Consider the following 18,141-nt stretch of genomic DNA (forward strand, 5'->3'; position numbering starts at 1 on the left):
ATCACTAAGATTTTGAACAGAATGCGTTTGTGAATGGGTAGCCAGTGTAGGGCCTTGAGAGCGGCCGAGGCAGATGACCTCCTCGGCCATTTTAGGACCAGACGGGCAGCAGCATTTTGGACAACCTGCAACCTATGCAGGACGGATCGATTTGATCCTGCATATAAGCTGTTGCAGTAGTCCAAACGAGATGTTACAAGTGCTACTGTCACCGTCTTCCTGGCTGTCAGAGGGAGAAAATCAAAAAACTTTCTAAGCCCTCTGATGATATTAAAACAGGACCCTGCCACTGCCCCTGCTTGCTGTTTGAAAGATAGGGCACTGTCAAACCTGATCCCTAAGTTACGGGCCGTGGTGATGGTATCCGGAGGGGACTCCACCCCCAGTGGCCACCATAAGCTAGGGGAAAAGGGGTTTTGGGGGCCGAAGGGTATGATTTCGGTCTTCCCGGCATTACACTTTAGATGATTGTCCCGCTCCAAATGAAAATTGCGGTAAGGCAGGCTTTTAGATTTTCCTCTGTTTTTCCATTTTCCCTGTCTAGCACTAGAATGAGCTGAGTATCGTCAGCGTATGATATAGTACTGATGTTAAAAGACGAAATCAGCTCAATCAAGGGGATCATGTATACGTTAAACAGTACCGGGCTTAAACTGGAGCCCTGCGGTACCCCTGTTTGTGTGACTTTTTCCTCAGAGCGGTAATCTCCTAAAACCGTGACCTGTCTACGATGGTCGAGGAAATTCTTCAGCCAGTCCAACACGGTGCCTCCAATCCTAGCTGCCCTCAATCGCCTGATTAGTATTGGGTGGGACACCGTATCGAAGGCCGCCGATAGATCAAGTAGGATAAGGACGGCCTTCTTCCCTTGATCCATGGCGGTCTTCAGTGTCTCCACGGTGTACAGAAGGGCGGATTCCGTTGAGTGTGAGGCCCGAAACCCAGATTGATTAGGGTGCAGGATGTCCTCTTCCTCCAGGAATTTAGTCAACTGTTTATTCGCCACCCTTTCAGTCATTTTAAAAAGCATCGGGAGCAGGGAAATTGGGCGGAGGTTGGAGAGTGTTGATGGGTCTGGCAAAGATTTTTTTTGCAGGGGTTTAACTGCCGCCAATTTCCATTCCGAGGGAATCTCAGCAGAGGATAGAGATGAATTTATAATGTTATTTATGATGGGGTTAACTGTGTCTACTAGGGCATGTAGCATCATAGGGGGGCAGGGGTCAAAGGGAGAACCAGATTTAGTGGACAGGATCAGTTGACGTGAGTCTTCTAAACTAATAGGCAGGAAATCACTGAATTGTGCTACTCCAGGGGCAATTTCAAGGTCCTCTGCTGCCATGACAGCGGGCTGTTCAGAAAAACCTTTGGTAAGGTTTAGTATTTTCTGCTCAAAGAAATCCGCAATCGAGTTGCATAAAGTAAGGGAGGGCGGAATCTCTGATAGGAGGAACCTTGGTTTCATAAAGTCATTGACCACTTTAAAAATCTCTTTCTGTTTGTTATTAGAAGAATCGATTGCTTTTAGGTAGTATTCTTTTTTAGCAGTTTTAATCTGAGCATGGTACTGCCTCCTAGATTCTTTATAATGGCTGAGGTCTTCTTCCTTATATAAGCGGCGCCATGTTCTCTCCAATTTTCGAACTTCTACGTGTTTCTCCTTCAGGGAGAGTGAGAACCAGGGTGCCGATTTTTTATTATGGAATGGTTTGCTGGGATTTGTGGCCTTAGGAGGACCACTTATTTCCTCAAGCCAGTGATTAAAATTTTTATTATCTACCTCCGTGATGCCCGTCCGAATGGGTTTAAGTGCCACAGCTCTCTGCTGCAAATCCGGGTCCTTACTTATTTTCTTCCAGTCATGTTTCATACTGGTATTTACCTTAGGGAAACCCTTTTTGATCCCCTTTCCTTCCACTAAAAGATCAAATAGGATGAACATGTGGTCGGTCCAGGTTAGGGGGCGGGGCGGTTTAACCTTTAGAGATGTTAGGTTTGAGCATACGCAGTCCAATAAGTGTCCTGCCCTGTGCGTAGGGGCCCGTGTCAATAGGGTCAGCCCTAATATATCTATGAGATCTTTAAAACAGGACGCATTTGTGTCGGAGTCAGAATCAAGGTGGAGGTTTAGATCGCCTAGAACAGTAAAATTGGCAAATTTGAGGGCGAGGTTGCTAATCACCTCAGCCAAACTATCTAGGAAGTTTTTCTTCTGTTGACCAGGAGGTCGGTATATCAGTGCTCCTGACAGAGTGAAAGTCGGGGTATTGTGTATATGAAGATTGAAACCTAGACTTTCTGCCTCCTTGATATCTGGGAGATCAAATGTAGTGCATTTGATCGAGTCACGATGGATGATGGCAAGCCCCCCCCCACGTTGTATCTGTCTATCCAATCGTTGGATGTGGTACCCTTGCGGTAGTGCTAGCACAACATCAGGGGTAGACCAGGCTTTAAGCCATGTCTCTGTAACGAACAAGTAATCCAGGTCATTCTCAGTAATGAGGTCGTGTATATGCGCTCCATTTTTAACCATTGACCTAGCGTTAATGAGTCCACCCTGGAAAATTTTCGAGCCGTTAGGTGTGATAGCATGTATCTGCGGGCTCACTCAGCTTTACAGTGTTTACAACATAAAGGTCCCCTCCAGGTGTCTACTCGTAGAGTATTTTGACAGCAGCTATCCTGGACCTGCAGTGAGTATAGCATGTCCCTGGAAATGTGTAAATCCTGATGGGAATGGCAAAGGGCAGTGTCCCTAGGCCCGGCCGCGGCACAGACGGGCACAGACGGGCACAGACGGGCTTACCTCTGGCGCACCTCCGGCGCGCCATCGGTGCGCCCGCTGCACGCGTCCGCTGCGCGTCAGCCCCATGTGAGCTTTAAGTAGGAGGCTCCTGACGGTCCTAGTGAAACCACTAGACCGTCACCTCTCTAAAATGGCCCCCGGAAGTGAGGGTGCTAGACTCCCTCTGTCCCGCGCTGGTCTACTCCCTCCACAACAAACAGCACAAGCTGCGGTGGAACGGGGAGATGAGCGGTGTCTTTCCCACACAAAGGTACAATTGTACTACAGTGTCAACAATTTAAAATTATACTGTGCAAATATTATTCATTTAACATCAGTACATACGGCGATTTTAAAAATGATTTGGCTTTCTGCAATTGACAGCGTGCTAGCGTGCTGTGTCCGTTATTTGTTAGGACTTTCTCAGTATGGGGAGTATTTTGTTGGTTTTTCTAACATGCTTCATAGGGCGGGGCCCCCTCCAATGGCCTCCGTGCCACCTGCCACCGCGCTGCTGGGTAAACCTCTCTTTCCAGAACTCTACATGAGATGGCAGAACGGGGGGGGAGGGTGGACAGATGCCCCCGTTGGAGATGCTTCGCTCTCCAGACACAACCGTATAGCGCCCTGAGGGCCGCGCCTCGTGGGGCGGCGTGCCTCTGTTACAGTCCGTGTGCATGTGAGCGGCACCTCGCGCTTTGCCAGCCCCGTGCACGGCCTGGCAGGCAGTGACAGCCTGTCCTGCCCTCCAGGGTCATGCCCTCCTCAGGACAGAGGGACAAAGGCTCCAGGCTAGGGGTTCGGGCGGGGGGCAGTGCCCGAAGCCTGGCAGCAGTCCGGGCGCCTGTAAGCAGCACCTCGAGGTCCTCGTGCAGGCGCTGGCACGCAGTGTGCCAGGCTGTTCTGCCCTCTTCGAGCCATGCCCTCCTCCCAGACATCCCTCGGACGGAGTGAGGGCAAAAAACACTCAAGTAAATGTGACTTGGAACAGGCCGGAGACTCCAGGCTGGGGGCCCAGGGGCCTGGCAGCAGTCACCAACATTTCTTGACGAGACACATCAAAGATGCCAGCCTGACGTCGGCTGGCAGGCCGAGCAGCAGGCTACACCTTTGGAAGTAAAGCGCTCAAAGACGCGGAGCAGCCCCCCAGCAGCGAGACCCCGCAGGAGATGGGGCGCCCCCCCCCCCCCCGCCACCCACCGGGCCCACGACTGCCAGCGCGGAAATCTGCCTTTTCCGTGTATTTTTACTCTTCGCCGGCGCTGCCTGGATAATGGATGATTTTGGGACTGTTTGGGGGCGAGGGAGGGATGGGGGCGGGAGGTTTGGGGGCGGGAGGTTTGGGGGGGACTGAGCAGGCTGGAAACATTTCCTTTTGAACTCCTTTGTAAATATTCATTCTTGGCTTTTTTTGTTCTTTTCTTCAGGATATTCCCACTGCGCTGTGGGCCAAGCTCGTTGCGGAACGGCTGTCAAAAGTGGACTGCATCAAACGGGTAAGCCGCCCCCCCGGGGGCCGCGCGCATCTCCTGCCCGGGCCCCGCGCTCGCAGAGGCGCGGGGGCGGGGGGCCCTTTCTGGAATGCAGGGTTCAGAGGGGACCAGGGGAGCGCTGGGGCCTCATTAGCCACAAAGAGGGGCGGGTGAACTTCTGCATATGCTAATCTGAGAACACGCAGCAGATCAAAGCGGAACAAGCAGGGTTGAGTCTGGAACCCGGGGCCAACACTGCGCCAAAGCGCCTAAGCCGAGCGTCCAGGCGCTGCGCTGCGCGCCCTCGCCCGCAGACACGCCCTGGCCCGCAGACACGCCCTGGCCCGCAGACACACCCTGGCCCGCAGACACGCCCTGGCCCGCAGACACGCCCTGGCCCGCAGACACGCCCTGGCCCGCAGACACACCCTGGCCCGCAGACACACCCTGGCCCGCAGACACGCCCTGGCCCGCAGACACGCCCTCGCCCGCAGACACGCCCTCGCCCGCAGACACACCCTGGCCCGCAGACACACCCTGGCCCGCAGACACACCCTGGCCCGCAGACACGCCCTGGCCCGCAGACACGCCCTGGCCCGCAGACACACCCTCGCCCGCAGGCACACCCTCGCCCGCAGGCACACCCTCGCCCGCAGGCACACCCTCGCCCACAGACACACCCTCGCCCGCAGACACACCCTGGCCCGCAGACACGCCCTCGCCCGCAGACACACCTTAGCCCGCAGACACACCCTGGCCCGCAGACACACCCTGGCCCGCAGACACACCCTGGCCCGCAGACACACCCTCGCCCTCAGACACACCCTGGCCCGCAGACACACCCTGGCCCTCAGACACACCCTGGCCCGCAGACACACCCTGGCCCGCAGACACACCCTGGCCCGCAGACACGCCCTGGCCCGCAGACACGCCCTGGCCCGCAGACACGCCCTGGCCCGCAGACACGCCCTGGCCCGCAGACACACCCTGGCCCGCAGACACACCCTGGCCCGCAGACACACCCTGGCCCGCAGACACGCCCTGGCCCGCAGACACGCCCTGGCCCGCAGACACGCCCTGGCCCGCAGACACACCCTCGCCCGCAGGCACACCCTCGCCCGCAGGCACACCCTCGCCCGCAGGCACACCCTCGCCCACAGACACACCCTCGCCCGCAGACACGCCCTGGCCCGCAGACACGCCCTGGCCCGCAGACACACCCTGGCCCGCAGACACACCCTGGCCCGCAGACACACCCTGGCCCGCAGACACACCCTCGCCCGCAGACACACCCTGGCCCGCAGACACACCCTCGCCCGCAGGCACACCCTGGCCCGCAGACACACCCTGGCCCGCAGACACACCCTCGCCCGCAGACACACCCTCGCCCGCAGGCACACCCTCGCCCGCAGACACACCCTCGCCCGCAGACACGCCCTGGCCCGCAGACACGCCCTGGCCCGCAGACACACCCTGGCCCGCAGACACACCCTCGCCCGCAGGCACACCCTGGCCCGCAGACACACCCTGGCCCGCAGACACACCCTCGCCCGCAGACACACCCTGGCCCGCAGACACACCCTGGCCCGCAGACACACCCTGGCCCTCAGACACACCCTGGCCCGCAGACACACCCTCGCCCGCAGACACACCCTGGCCCGCAGACACACCCTCGCCCGCAGACACAGACTGGAAGTAGGCATAAAGCCTCACATTACATCATATCTACTTGCAAACAGTCATCATGAAACAATGGATCGATTCTGTGTGTAGTCAGAGCACGCGGAGAGTAAGAGCAATATCTGGCCTAAGTGCAAACCCTCCAATTCCAGCAGGCCAGGTTTCAACACAAGTACTCCAGGCCCGATTATCCACTTTTCTATCACCCCTCTCCTGTGCACCTTAGCTCACAGCTGACCCTGGGCCCCAGCCCGATACCAGCCACCGTCCAGCTCCACTTTCATTATTCCTAGTAAAGAACATTCGTAAAATCACCTTCAAACTTAAAACATTGAGTATAGCAGTAAATATAATTAGCCACGCACTTTAAAATATGTTCCACCGTGGCCCTAATGACCTGACGCTAATGAAAAAAAACAAAAAGAGAAAGGCCATGACAGGGCTGGTTTTAGCACTAGTGCGAAAGTCTTTTTTTTCTGTCGCTTCCCCAATGACCTCTTTCTCCGCAGATACCATTACTACCACCCTCCACCCGCGCCCCTCATCTCTCTGTAGCCCCTATCCCTCATGACCTCCTCCTCAGACTCCCTCACTACAACCCTCCACCTGCGCCCCTCATCTCTCTGTAGCCCCTATCCCTCATGACCTCCTCCTCAGACTCCCCCACTACCACCCTCCACCCGCGCCCCTCATCTCTCTGTAGCCCCTCCCCCTCATGACGACCTCCTCAGACTCCCTCACTACCACCCTCCACCCGCGCCCCTCATCTCTCTGTAGCCCCTATCCCTCATGACCTCCTCCTCAGACTCCCCCACTACCACCCTCCACCCGCGCCCCTCATCTCTCTGTAGCCCCTCCCCCTCATGACCTCCTCCTCAGACTCCCTCACTACCACCCTCCACCCGCGCCCCTCATCTCTCTGTAGCCCCTATCCCTCATGACCTCCTCCTCAGACTCCCCCACTACCACCCTCCACCCGCGCCCCTCATCTCTCTGTAGCCCCTCCCCCTCATGACCTCCTCCTCAGACTCCCTCACTACCACCCTCCACCCGCGCCCCCTCATCTCTCTGTAGCCGCTACCCCTCATGACCTCCTCCTCAGACTCCCTCACTACCACCCTCCACCTGCGCCCCTCATCTCTCTGTAGCCCCTCCCCCTCATGACCTCCTCCTCAGACTCCCTCACTACCACCCTCCACCTGCGCCCCTCATCTCTCTGTAGCCCCTCCCCCTCATGACCTCCTCCTCAGACTCCCTCACTGCCACCCTCCACCTGCGCCCCTCATCTCTCTGTAGCCCCTACCCCCCATGACCTCCTCCTCAGACTCCCTCACTACCACCCTCCACCAGTGCCCCTCATCTCTCTGTAGCCCCTCCCCCTCATGACCTCCTCCTCAGACTCCCTCACTACCACCCGCGCCCCTCATCTCTCTGTAGCCCCTCCCCCTCATGACCTCCTCCTCAGACTCCCTCACTACCACCCTCCACCCGCGCCCCTCATCTCTCTGTAGCCCCTCCCCCTCATGACCTCCTCCTCAGACTCCCTCACTACCACCCTCCACCCACGCCCCTCATCTCTCTGTAGCCCCTCCCCCTCATGACCTCCTCCTCAGACTCCCTCACTACCACCCGCGCCCCTCATCTCTCTGTAGCCCCTCCCCCTCATGACCTCCTCCTCAGACTCCCTCACTACCACCCTCGCCCCTCATCTCTCTGTAGCCCCTACCCCTCATGACCTCCTCCTCAGACTCCCTCACTGCCACCCTCCACCTGCGCCCCTCATCTCTCTGTAGCCCCTCCCCCTCATGACCTCCTCCTCAGACTCCCTCACTACCACCCTCCACCCGCGCCCCTCATCTCTCTGTAGCCCCTCCCCCTCATGACCTCCTCCTCAGACTCCCTCACTACCACCCGCGCCCCTCATCTCTCTGTAGCCCCTCCCCCTGATGACCTCCTCCTCAGACTCCCTCACTACCACCCTCCACCTGCGTCCCTCATCTCTCTGTAGCCCCTCCCCCTCATGACCTCCTCCTCAGACTCCCTCACTACCACCCTCCACCTGTGCCCCTCATCTCTCTGTAGCCCCTCCCCCTCATGACCTCCTCCTCAGACTCCCTCACTACCACCCTCCACCCGCGCCCTCATCTCTCTGTAGCCGCTCCCCCTCATGACCTCCTCCTCAGACTCCCTCACTACCACCCTCCACCTGCGCCCCTCATCTCTGTAGCCCCTATCCCTCATGACCTCCTCCTCAGACACCCTCACTACCACCCTCCACCTGCGCCCCTCATCTCTGTAGCCCCTATCCCTCATGACCTCCTCCTCAGACTCCCTCACTACCACCCTCCACCCGCGCCCTCATCTCTCTGTAGCCGCTCCCCCTCATGACCTCCTCCTCAGACTCCCTCACTACCACCCTCCACCTGCGCCCCTCATCTCTCTGTAGCCCCTCCCCCTCATGACCTCCTCCTCAGACTCCCTCACTACCACCCTCCACCCGCGCCCTCATCTCTCTGTAGCCGCTCCCCCTCATGACCTCCTCCTCAGACTCCCTCACTACCACCCTCCACCTGCGCCCCTCATCTCTCTGTAGCCCCTCCCCCTCATGACCTCCTCCTCAGACTCCCTCACTACCACCCTCCACCCGCACCCCTCATCTCTCTGTAGCCGCTACCCCTCATGACCTCCTCCTCAGACTCCCTCACTACCACCCTCCACCCGCGCCCCTCATCTCTCTGTAGCCGCTACCCCTCATGACCTCCTCCTCAGACTCCCTCACTACCACCCTCCACCTGCGCCCCTCATCTCTCTGTAGCCCCTCCCCCTCATGACCTCCTCCTCAGACTCCCTCACTACCACCCTCCACCCGCACCCCTCATCTCTCTGTAGCCGCTACCCCTCATGACCTCCTCCTCAGACTCCCTCACTACCACCCTCCACCTGCGCCCCTCATCTCTGTAGCCGCTACCCCTCATGACCTCCTCCTCAGACTCCCTCACTACCACCCGCGCCCCTCATCTCTCTGTAGCCGCTACCCCTCATGACCTCCTCCTCAGACTCCCTCACTACCACCCTCCACCTGCGCCCCTCATCTCTCTGTAGCCCCTCCCCCTCATGACCTCCTCCTCAGACTCCCTCACTACCACCCTCCACCCGCGCCCCTCATCTCTCTGTAGCCCCTATCCCTCATGACCTCCTCCTCAGACTCCCTCACTACCACCCTCCACCCGCGCCCCTCATCTCTCTGTAGCCCCTCCCCCTCATGACCTCCTCCTCAGACTCCCTCCCTACCACCCTCCACCTGCGCCCCTCATCTCTCTGTAGCCCCTCCCCCTCATGACCTCCTCCTCAGACTCCCTCCCTACCACCCTCCACCTGCGCCCCTCATCTCTCTGTAGCCCCTCCCCCTCATGACCTCTTCCTCAGACTCCCTCACTACCACCCTCCACCCGCGCCCCTCATCTCTCTGTAGCCCCTATCCCCCATGACCTCCTCCTCAGACTCCCTCACTACCACCCTCCACCCGCGCCCCTCATCTCTCTGTAGCCGCTCCCCCTCATGACCTCCTCCTCAGACTCCCTCACTACCACCCTCCACCTGCGCCCCTCATCTCTGTAGCCGCTACCCCTCATGACCTCCTCCTCAGACTCCCTCACTACCACCCTCGCCCCTCATCTCTCGGTAGCCCCTACCCCTCATGACCTCCTCCTCAGACTCCCTCACTACCACCCTCGCCCCTCATCTCTCTGTAGCCCCTCCTCCTCAGACTCCCTCACTACCACCCTCCACCTGCGCCCCTCATCTCTCTGTAGCCGCTACCCCTCATGACCTCCTCCTCAGACTCCCTCACTACCACCCTCCACCCGCGCCCCTCATCTCTCTGTAGCCGCTACCCCTCATGACCTCCTCCTCAGACTCCCTCACTACCACCCTCCACCTGCGCCCCTCATCTCTCTGTAGCCCCTCCCCCTCATGACCTCCTCCTCAGACTCCCTCACTACCACCCTCCACCTGCGCCCCTCATCTCTCTGTAGCCCCTATCCCTCATGACCTCCTCCTCAGACTCCCTCACTACCACCCTCCACCTGCGCCCCTCATCTCTCTGTAGCCCCTCCCCCTCATGACCTCCTCCTCAGACTCCCTCACTACCACCCTCCACCCGCGCCCCTCATCTCTCTGTAGCCCCTCCCCCTCATGACCTCCTCCTCAGACTCCCTCACTACCACCCTCCACCTGCGCCCCTCATCTCTCTGTAGCCCCTCCCCCTCATGACCTCCTCCTCAGACTCCCTCACTACCACCCTCCACCCGCGCCCCTCATCTCTCTGTAGCCGCTACCCCTCATGACCTCCTCCTCAGACTCCCTCACTACCACCCTCCACCTGCGCCCCTCATCTCTCTGTAGCCGCTACCCCTCATGACCTCCTCCTCAGACTCCCTCACTACCACCCTCCACCTGCGCCCCTCATCTCTGTAGCCGCTACCCCTCATGACCTCCTCCTCAGACTCCCTCACTACCACCCTCCACCTGCGCCCCTCATCTCTCTGTGGCCGCTACCCCTCATGACCTCCTCCTCAGACTCCCTCACTACCACCCTCCACCTGTGCCCCTCATCTCTCTGTAGCCCCTATCCCTCATGACCTCCTCCTCAGACTCCCTCACTACCACCCTCCACCTGCGCCCCTCATCTCTGTAGCCGCTACCCCTCATGACCTCCTCCTCAGACTCCCTCACTACCACCCTCCACCTGCGCCCCTCATCTCTGTAGCCGCTACCCCTCATGACCTCCTCCTCAGACTCCCTCACTACCACCCTCCACCTGCGCCCCTCATCTCTCTGTGGCCGCTACCCCTCATGACCTCCTCCTCAGACTCCCTCACTACAACCCTCCACCCGCGCCCCTCATCTCTCTGTAGCCGCTACCCCTCATGACCTCCTCCTCAGACTCCCTCACTACCACCCGCGCCCCTCATCTCTCTGTAGCCCCTCCCCCTCATGACCTCCTCCTCAGACTCCCTCACTACCACCCTCCACCCGCGCCCCCTCATCTCTCTGTAGCCCCTCCCCCTCATGACCTCCTCCTCAGACTCCCTCACTACCACCCTCCACCTGCGCCCCTCATCTCTCTGTAGCCCCTCCCCCTCATGACCTCCTCCTCAGACTCCCTCACTACCACCCTCCACCTGCGCCCCTCATCTCTCTGTAGCCCCTCCCCCTCATGACCTCCTCCTCAGACTCCCTCACTACCACCCTCCACCCACGCCCCTCATCTCTCTGTAGCCCCTCCCCCTCATGACCTCCTCCTCAGACTCCCTCACTACCACCCTCCACCCGCGCCCCTCATCTCTCTGTAGCCCCTCCCCCTCATGACCTCCTCCTCAGACTCCCTCACTGCCACCCTCCACCAGTGCCCCTCATCTCTCTGTAGCCCCTCCCCCTCATGACCTCCTCCTCAGACTCCCTCACTACCACCCTCCACCTGCGCCCCTCATCTCTCTGTAGCCCCTCCCCCTCATGACCTCCTCCTCAGACTCCCTCACTGCCACCCTCCACCTGCGCCCCCTCATCTCTCTGTAGCCCCTCCCCCTCATGACCTCCTCAGACTCCCTCACTACCACCCTCCACCCACGCCCCTCATCTCTCTGTAGCCCCTCCCCCTCATGACCTCCTCCTCAGACTCCCTCACTGCCACCCTCCACCTGCGCCCCTCATCTCTCTGTAGCCCCTCCCCCTCATGACCTCCTCCTCAGACTCCCTCACTACCACCCTCCACCTGCGCCCCTCATCTCTCTGTAGCCCCTCCCCCTCATGACCTCCTCCTCAGACTCCCTCACTACCACCCTCCACCCACGCCCCTCATCTCTCTGTAGCCCCTCCCCCTCATGACCTCCTCCTCGGACTCCCTCACTACCACCCTCCACCCGCGCCCCTCATCTCTCTGTAGCCCCTACCCCCCATGACCTCCTCCTCAGACTCCCTCACTACCACCCTCCACCCGCGCCCCTCATCTCTCTGTAGCCCCTCCCCCTCATGACCTCCTCCTCAGACTCCCTCACTACCACCCTCCACCCGCGCCCCTCATCTCTCTGTAGCCCCTATCCCTCATGACCTCCTCCTCAGACTCCCTCACTACCACCCTCCACCCGCGCCCCTCATCTCTCTGTAGCCGCTACCCCTCATGACCTCCTCCTCAGACTCCCTCACTACCACCCTCCACCTGCGCCCCTCATCTCTCTGTAGCCACTCCCTCATGACCTCCTCCTCAGACTCCCTCACTACCACCCTCCACCCGCGCCCCTCATCTCTCTGTAGCCGCTACCCCTCATGACCTCCTCCTCAGACTCCCTCACTACCACCCTCCACCCGCGCCCCTCATCTCTCTGTAGCCACTCCCTCATGACCTCCTCCTCAGACTCCCTCACTACCACCCTCCACCCGCGCCCCTCATCTCTCTGTAGCCGCTACCCCTCATGACCTCCTCCTCAGACTCCCTCACTACCACCCTCCACCCACGCCCCTCATCTCTCTGTAGCCCCTCCCCCTCATGACCTCCTCCTCAGACTCCCTCACTACCACCCTCCACCTGCGCCCCTCATCTCTCTGTAGCCCCTATCCCTCATGACCTCCTCCTCAGACTCCCTCACTACCACCCTCCACCTGCGCCCCTCATCTCTCTGTAGCCCCTCCCCCTCATGACCTCGGCCTCAGACTCCCTCACTACCACCCTCCACCTGCGCCCCTCATCTCTCTGTAGCCCCTCCCCCTCATGACCTCCTCCTCAGACTCCCTCACTACCACCCTCCACCTGCGCCCCTCATCTCTCTGTAGCCGCTACCCCTCATGACCTCCTCCTCAGACTCCCTCACTACCACCCGCGCCCCTCATCTCTCTGTAGCCCCTCCCCCTCATGACCTCCTCCTCAGACTCCCTCACTACCACCCTCCACCTGCGCCCCTCATCTCTCTGTAGCCCCTCCCCCTCATGATCTCCTCCTCAGACTCCCTCACTACCACCCTCCACCTGCGCCCCTCATCTCTCTGTAGCCCCTCCCCCTCATGACCTCCTCCTCAGACTCCCTCACTACCACCCTCCACCTGCGCCCCTCATCTCTCTGTAGCCCCTCCCCCTCATGATCTCCTCCTCAGACTCCCTCACTACCACCCTCCACCCGCGCCCCTCATCTCTCTGTAGCCGCTACCCCTCATGACCTCCTCCTCAGACTCCCTCACTACCACCCTCCACCCGCGCCCCTCATCTCTCTGTAGCCCCTACCCCTCATGACCTCCTCCTCAGACTCCCTCACTACCACCCTCCACCCGCGCCCCTCATCTCTCTGTAGCCCCTCCCCCTCATGACCTCCTCCTCAGACTCCCTCCCTACCACCCTCCACCTGCGCCCTCATCTCTCTGTAGCCCCTCCCCCTCATGACCTCCTCCTCAGACTCCCTCCCTACCACCCTCCACCTGCGCCCCTCATCTCTCTGTAGCCCCTCCCCCTCATGACCTCCTCCTCAGACTCCCTCACTACCACCCTCCACCTGCGCCCCTCATCTCTCCGTAGCCACTCCCTCATATGCGTTTCATTTGTTGTACAGCGCTACTCCTATCAGTGTAGGATGTCACTAGAACTTTACACCACGCACACATTACACAGAGACAATGAATCATACAAGTATGTAAATCAGTCTATAGGGTATGTCACCTAAACCAATGAGGATTACAAGATGAGGAATCACGTCATCCATACTGGTAGGCAGTATATTTTAAGAGGGTTTGGTCTGGAGAAGCACAAACTCGGGATCTAAAGCATACCCCAGTGGTTAGGAGTTGGCTTTACTCCTAAAAATGTATGTCTGCCCAAACAAACTCCTTTTAGCAACAATAGAATAATGAAAGACTGGGGAAGTTCTAACTATATCTCAATACCAAAAAAATGTTTGTATGCAGCTCTTTGATGACAGTTCATAGGTCTCTGTCTTATGTTAGGATTGTAACTTCTGAACTGCAAGTAACACAAAAATCTCTGTGACAGACAGTAACCCACTGAGCTATACACATAAAATGCAGTTTATCTGCATTACAAAACCACCAACAGACAAAGGATTGCTCTCCAGCAGGCTCATTAATCACCAGTTATCTGGACACTTTTATTGTTGGCTTGCATCCATGGACAAGATAATAATTTAATAAACAATTTAAATGAAGCATACACAAAGTATGTGCATTGCTGGGTCTTTGCAGATTTTAAAAATAAAAACAAATAGTCACACATTTTCTTTCCTACTTGGTTCATAGAACTCTGCCTCACAACCCACTCTGATAAACAGCTGCAGGGGTCAGAAAAGGTGAATCAGAATAAACAAACTCCTTTTCTCCAGCACTGAGTAGAAAAGGAAATATCCATACAGCCGGTTCCAAAGAAATAATTTGTCCCTCTCGCCATGCCCCATTGTACCTGCACGACACAGCTCACCTTTCTAAAAGGAGATGCATCTCCCATAACAGGTAGAAAAACAATATTCGGAGGATCGTTTTAAATTAAGTGGCCATTTTCTACTGGCCTTCAAGCCGCCACTGCGAGGGCCAAGGCCCATGTTTGGGTAGGCCAGGCTCATGTTTGGGTAGGCCAGGCTCATGTTTGGGTAGGCCTGGCCCACTCGGCCTACCCGCTAGAACCGGGCCTGGTCTCCTGCCTGACCCTAAATCGCCATAGGGGTCCATCTGCTACCAGCCCATGCAACACCTTGAGGGAGGGTCTGCTACTGACCATACAGCGCTGCGAGAGAAGGTCTACCACCTGATCATGCAGGGCCATGAGAGAGGGTCTCCGACTGACCATACAGCGCAGTGAGAGAGGGTCTGCTACTGACCATACAGCGCTGCGAGAGAAGGTCTGCTTCCAGCCCATACAGCGCCATGGGAGTGGGTCTGCTACTGACCATACAGCGACGTGAGGGTGGGTCTGCTACCAGCCCATACAGCACCATGAGAGAAGGTCTACCACTTGATCACACAGGGCCAAGAAAGAGGATCTGTGACTGACCATACAGCACCATGGGAGTGGGTCCCCTACCTGACCATGCAAGGCTGTGACGGTGGGACTGCTACTGACCATACAGCGCAGTGAGAGAGGGTCTGCTACTGACCATACAGCGCCATGGGAGTGGGTCTGCTACCTGACCATGCAAGGCCGTGAGGGTGGGACTGCTACTGACCATACAGCGCAGTGAGAGAGGGTCTGCTACTGACCATACAGCGCCATGGGAGTGGGTCTGCTACCTGACCATGCAAGGCCGTGAGGGTGGGACTGCTACTGACCATACAGCGCTGCGAGAGAAGGTCTGCTACTGACCATACAGCGCTGCGAGAGAAGGTCTGCTACTGACCATACAGCGCTGCGAGAGAAGGTCTGCTACTGACCATACAGCGCTGCGAGAGAAGGTCTGCTACTGACCATACAGCGCCGTGAGAGAGGGTCTGCTACTGACCATACAGCGCTGCGAGAGAAGGTCTGCTACTGACCATACAGCGCCGTGAGAGAGGGACTGCTACTGACCATACAGCACCATGAGAGGGGGTCTGCTACTCACTATGCAGAGCAGTGAGGATGGGTCTGCCACAGGTGTGTGGAATTTAATAAAATATCTTCTTGTCCATGGGGCAGGTTGCTTCATAAATCTGCTTGTCCTGTGACAAAACCCACTTGTCCCTATGGTGCCAAGTAGTCCAGCGACAATTATGGCAGCAGTCTCATTATATAAGAGCTCTGTTCTCTTCCAGGGGATACTCATTAATAGTCATAAGCACTGAATTATCTCCGCCCATGAGCGGGAACCCGGAACACATAACAATATACATATATATGTGTAAATATATCAAAAAGTACATAGTACTAAACTAATTATACACATATACATGTATAATAACCATAATATGCAGCCTAACATATATACATAGGCTAATAAAGCCAACATTACACACGTTCTGAAGCATGAAAATATGCCGTATATAAATGCAATAAACAGGCATGAGCCCAAAATGCATTTCATAACCATGAAAAACTTTTATTTTCATCAAAGAACCTGTTGTAAACAGTTATTAGCCTAAAAGGCTGCATATGAAAAATTGTCTGTGTTGGACTTGGCCCTTAGGGCAGGTTTAACCCCTAGACTTTTTGCTTGAAATGGTGACCTGGCAATGGTGATTTTTGGGGTTCTGCGCACTTTCACTGTGTCCCAGTGGAAAGTGCGTGCGCACTTTGAGTGCATGTGCTGAGCTAGGCCTGCCCGCCCATAGGAATGCATGGGGAATGTATGTGTCCCTGGTAGTTCCTGATGCGTGGGGTGTACAGGCTCGAGTTTGGTATGTGTGAACTCGTGGGAGTGAATGCTGCGCAACGGTATGTGCTGCTTGTATGTGTCTAGTGGGGAAGTGTCATTCCTAGACATGGCTGTACGTGTGCAGTGAGGGTGCTGGAGTGTGATTGGCTGGAGCTGGCTGGCATGCCAGGCTCCAGGAAGTCTGGATGGGTCTGCCCGGTGGTGAGTGGGAGATTAGCATGAGTGATGTGTGGGAGGAGTGTACCTGTGTCCTGGATGGGCTGGGTTTTCCCCACACAATGCTGGCTCCGCCCCCCTGTGGTGCGTCTAATGACCCAAGCCCTGCCAGTGAATAGAGAGGGTGGTTGAGGTAAACAGAGTACTCAAGAACCAGCTGCGACTGGTTCCGCCCCCACACTGCCCTCAGACAAAGGAATATGGTGTATAAAAATGGGGCTGTGTCCCCACAGAAGTTGTTCTCTTCTAGGATCCTGAGGGGGCTGTTGCTGCTGCTGGGCCAGAGGACCGCCACTTGGGGTGTCTCCCTGCCTGGAGACCCAGTGTGCTGGCTCTGGGCCCAGCCTTGCCCCCCCTGCCTGCCTACAAGGACTTTGGGGCCTGGACTTTGCCTCTAGCGCTTGGAAGCGCTTCCTTGTGGCCCTTAGCGCTTGAGAGCGCTTTCTTTTACCCCTGAAGCGTTGGAAGCGCTTTATTTATCGGCTAAGCGCTGGGAGCGCTGTCATTGTCCTTCCGCGGCTGCCCACGCCGCTTTTGCCGATTTTCGAGTCCTCTGGCAGGTGCCCGCCCTGCCAGGGACATTGCCGCCTTTGATCGAGTGCCCACCTCGATCTATTCTCAATTTTAAACGGAGCCGGTGTCCACCCGGCATTTGCTGTTTACACCCCGCCTGCCTGCCTGAATCGGGCTGCCGCGCTGCCCGCGGTGACCCTGAAGTGAAGGGCCGGCCGGCCAATCCCGACGCGGCCTGACCAGGAGAAGGACCGGAAGTCCCGCCCACCGGCGCCGCAGCGTGAGAAGGGGAGAAAGGGTGGCGCTGCTCGCGGGGCTCCCGTGAGGAGAGGAGAGCCCCGCACCGGAAGAAGCCAGAGGAGCCGGCCCTGGAAGCAGCAGGAGAGAGGAGTCCTCGCTCCAAGTACCGGTGAGTGGGGCCGGGAGAACGAGTGAAGGGAGGAGGGCGTCGGGACACGCTGTCGGTGCCCGCCCTCTCCCCTCCAGCCAGAAGGTCCTTGTTGTGAGCCCTGAGAGGCTCCGGGGCCAAAGTGAATCTTGAGTCCCCCGTTTGGGACTCCAACGACGGGCCAGTGTTCTCGAGTCCCCCAGAGGGGGGACTCCCACCAAAGGCGCCCCACGTGTTCGCGGGTCCCCGTGAGGGACCCCCCTGCCCCAGAGGGGCGGCCCCTGTTACTGAGAGCCCTAGTGAAAGGCTCGTGGGGGCCTTACATGTGTTGTTGAGCCCGGAGAGGCTCTAGAGACGGCACATTTTGTGTTGAGCCTGAAAGGCTCAAGGGAGCATTTTGATTATTGAGAGCCCACGAGGGGCTCAGGCGCCACCATTGTTGTTTAGAGCCCAGAGAGGCTCAGGGGCCATTTGTTTATTCAGAGCCCAGCGAGGCTCCAAGGGGACAGTCATTCTGCAGAGCCTGTGAGGCTCCCCCATCGTGTTGGCCCCATCATTGTGCTACCCAGTTGCCCAGCACTTTGTGGGCAACTGCTACGTTTAGGACCCTGACACTTGGGACACAGGGACTGTCACAGGTGGTGACTTATCTGAGTTTTGCGCAACTGTGTTGTATTTCTACACCTCTGAATGTATTGTGATGCATCATGTGTTTTCCCTTGTTTCTACACCTCTGAATGAATGT

The 18,141-nt window shown here is 57.8% G+C and overlaps 1 protein-coding gene across 2 annotated transcripts in view; it reads left to right on the forward strand.

The window, feature by feature from the left end:
* Nucleotides 1-18,141, forward strand: part of AK8 (adenylate kinase 8) — an 813,765-nt gene that overhangs the window by 312,899 nt on the left and 482,725 nt on the right. Inside the window, exon 5 of one of the 2 annotated variants that reach the window (XM_078646171.1) lies at nucleotides 4,216-4,284. The exons of the other annotated variant lie outside the window; for it this stretch is intronic. Coding sequence (XP_078502297.1) covers nucleotides 4,216-4,284 — 69 coding nt within the window. The remainder of the gene's footprint in view (nucleotides 1-4,215; nucleotides 4,285-18,141) is intronic. 2 annotated transcript variants of the gene reach the window in all.

This window comes from Lissotriton helveticus, chromosome 5_1 (assembly GCF_964261635.1).
Source record: "Lissotriton helveticus chromosome 5_1, aLisHel1.1, whole genome shotgun sequence".
Taxonomy (NCBI): Eukaryota; Metazoa; Chordata; class Amphibia; order Caudata; family Salamandridae; genus Lissotriton; species Lissotriton helveticus.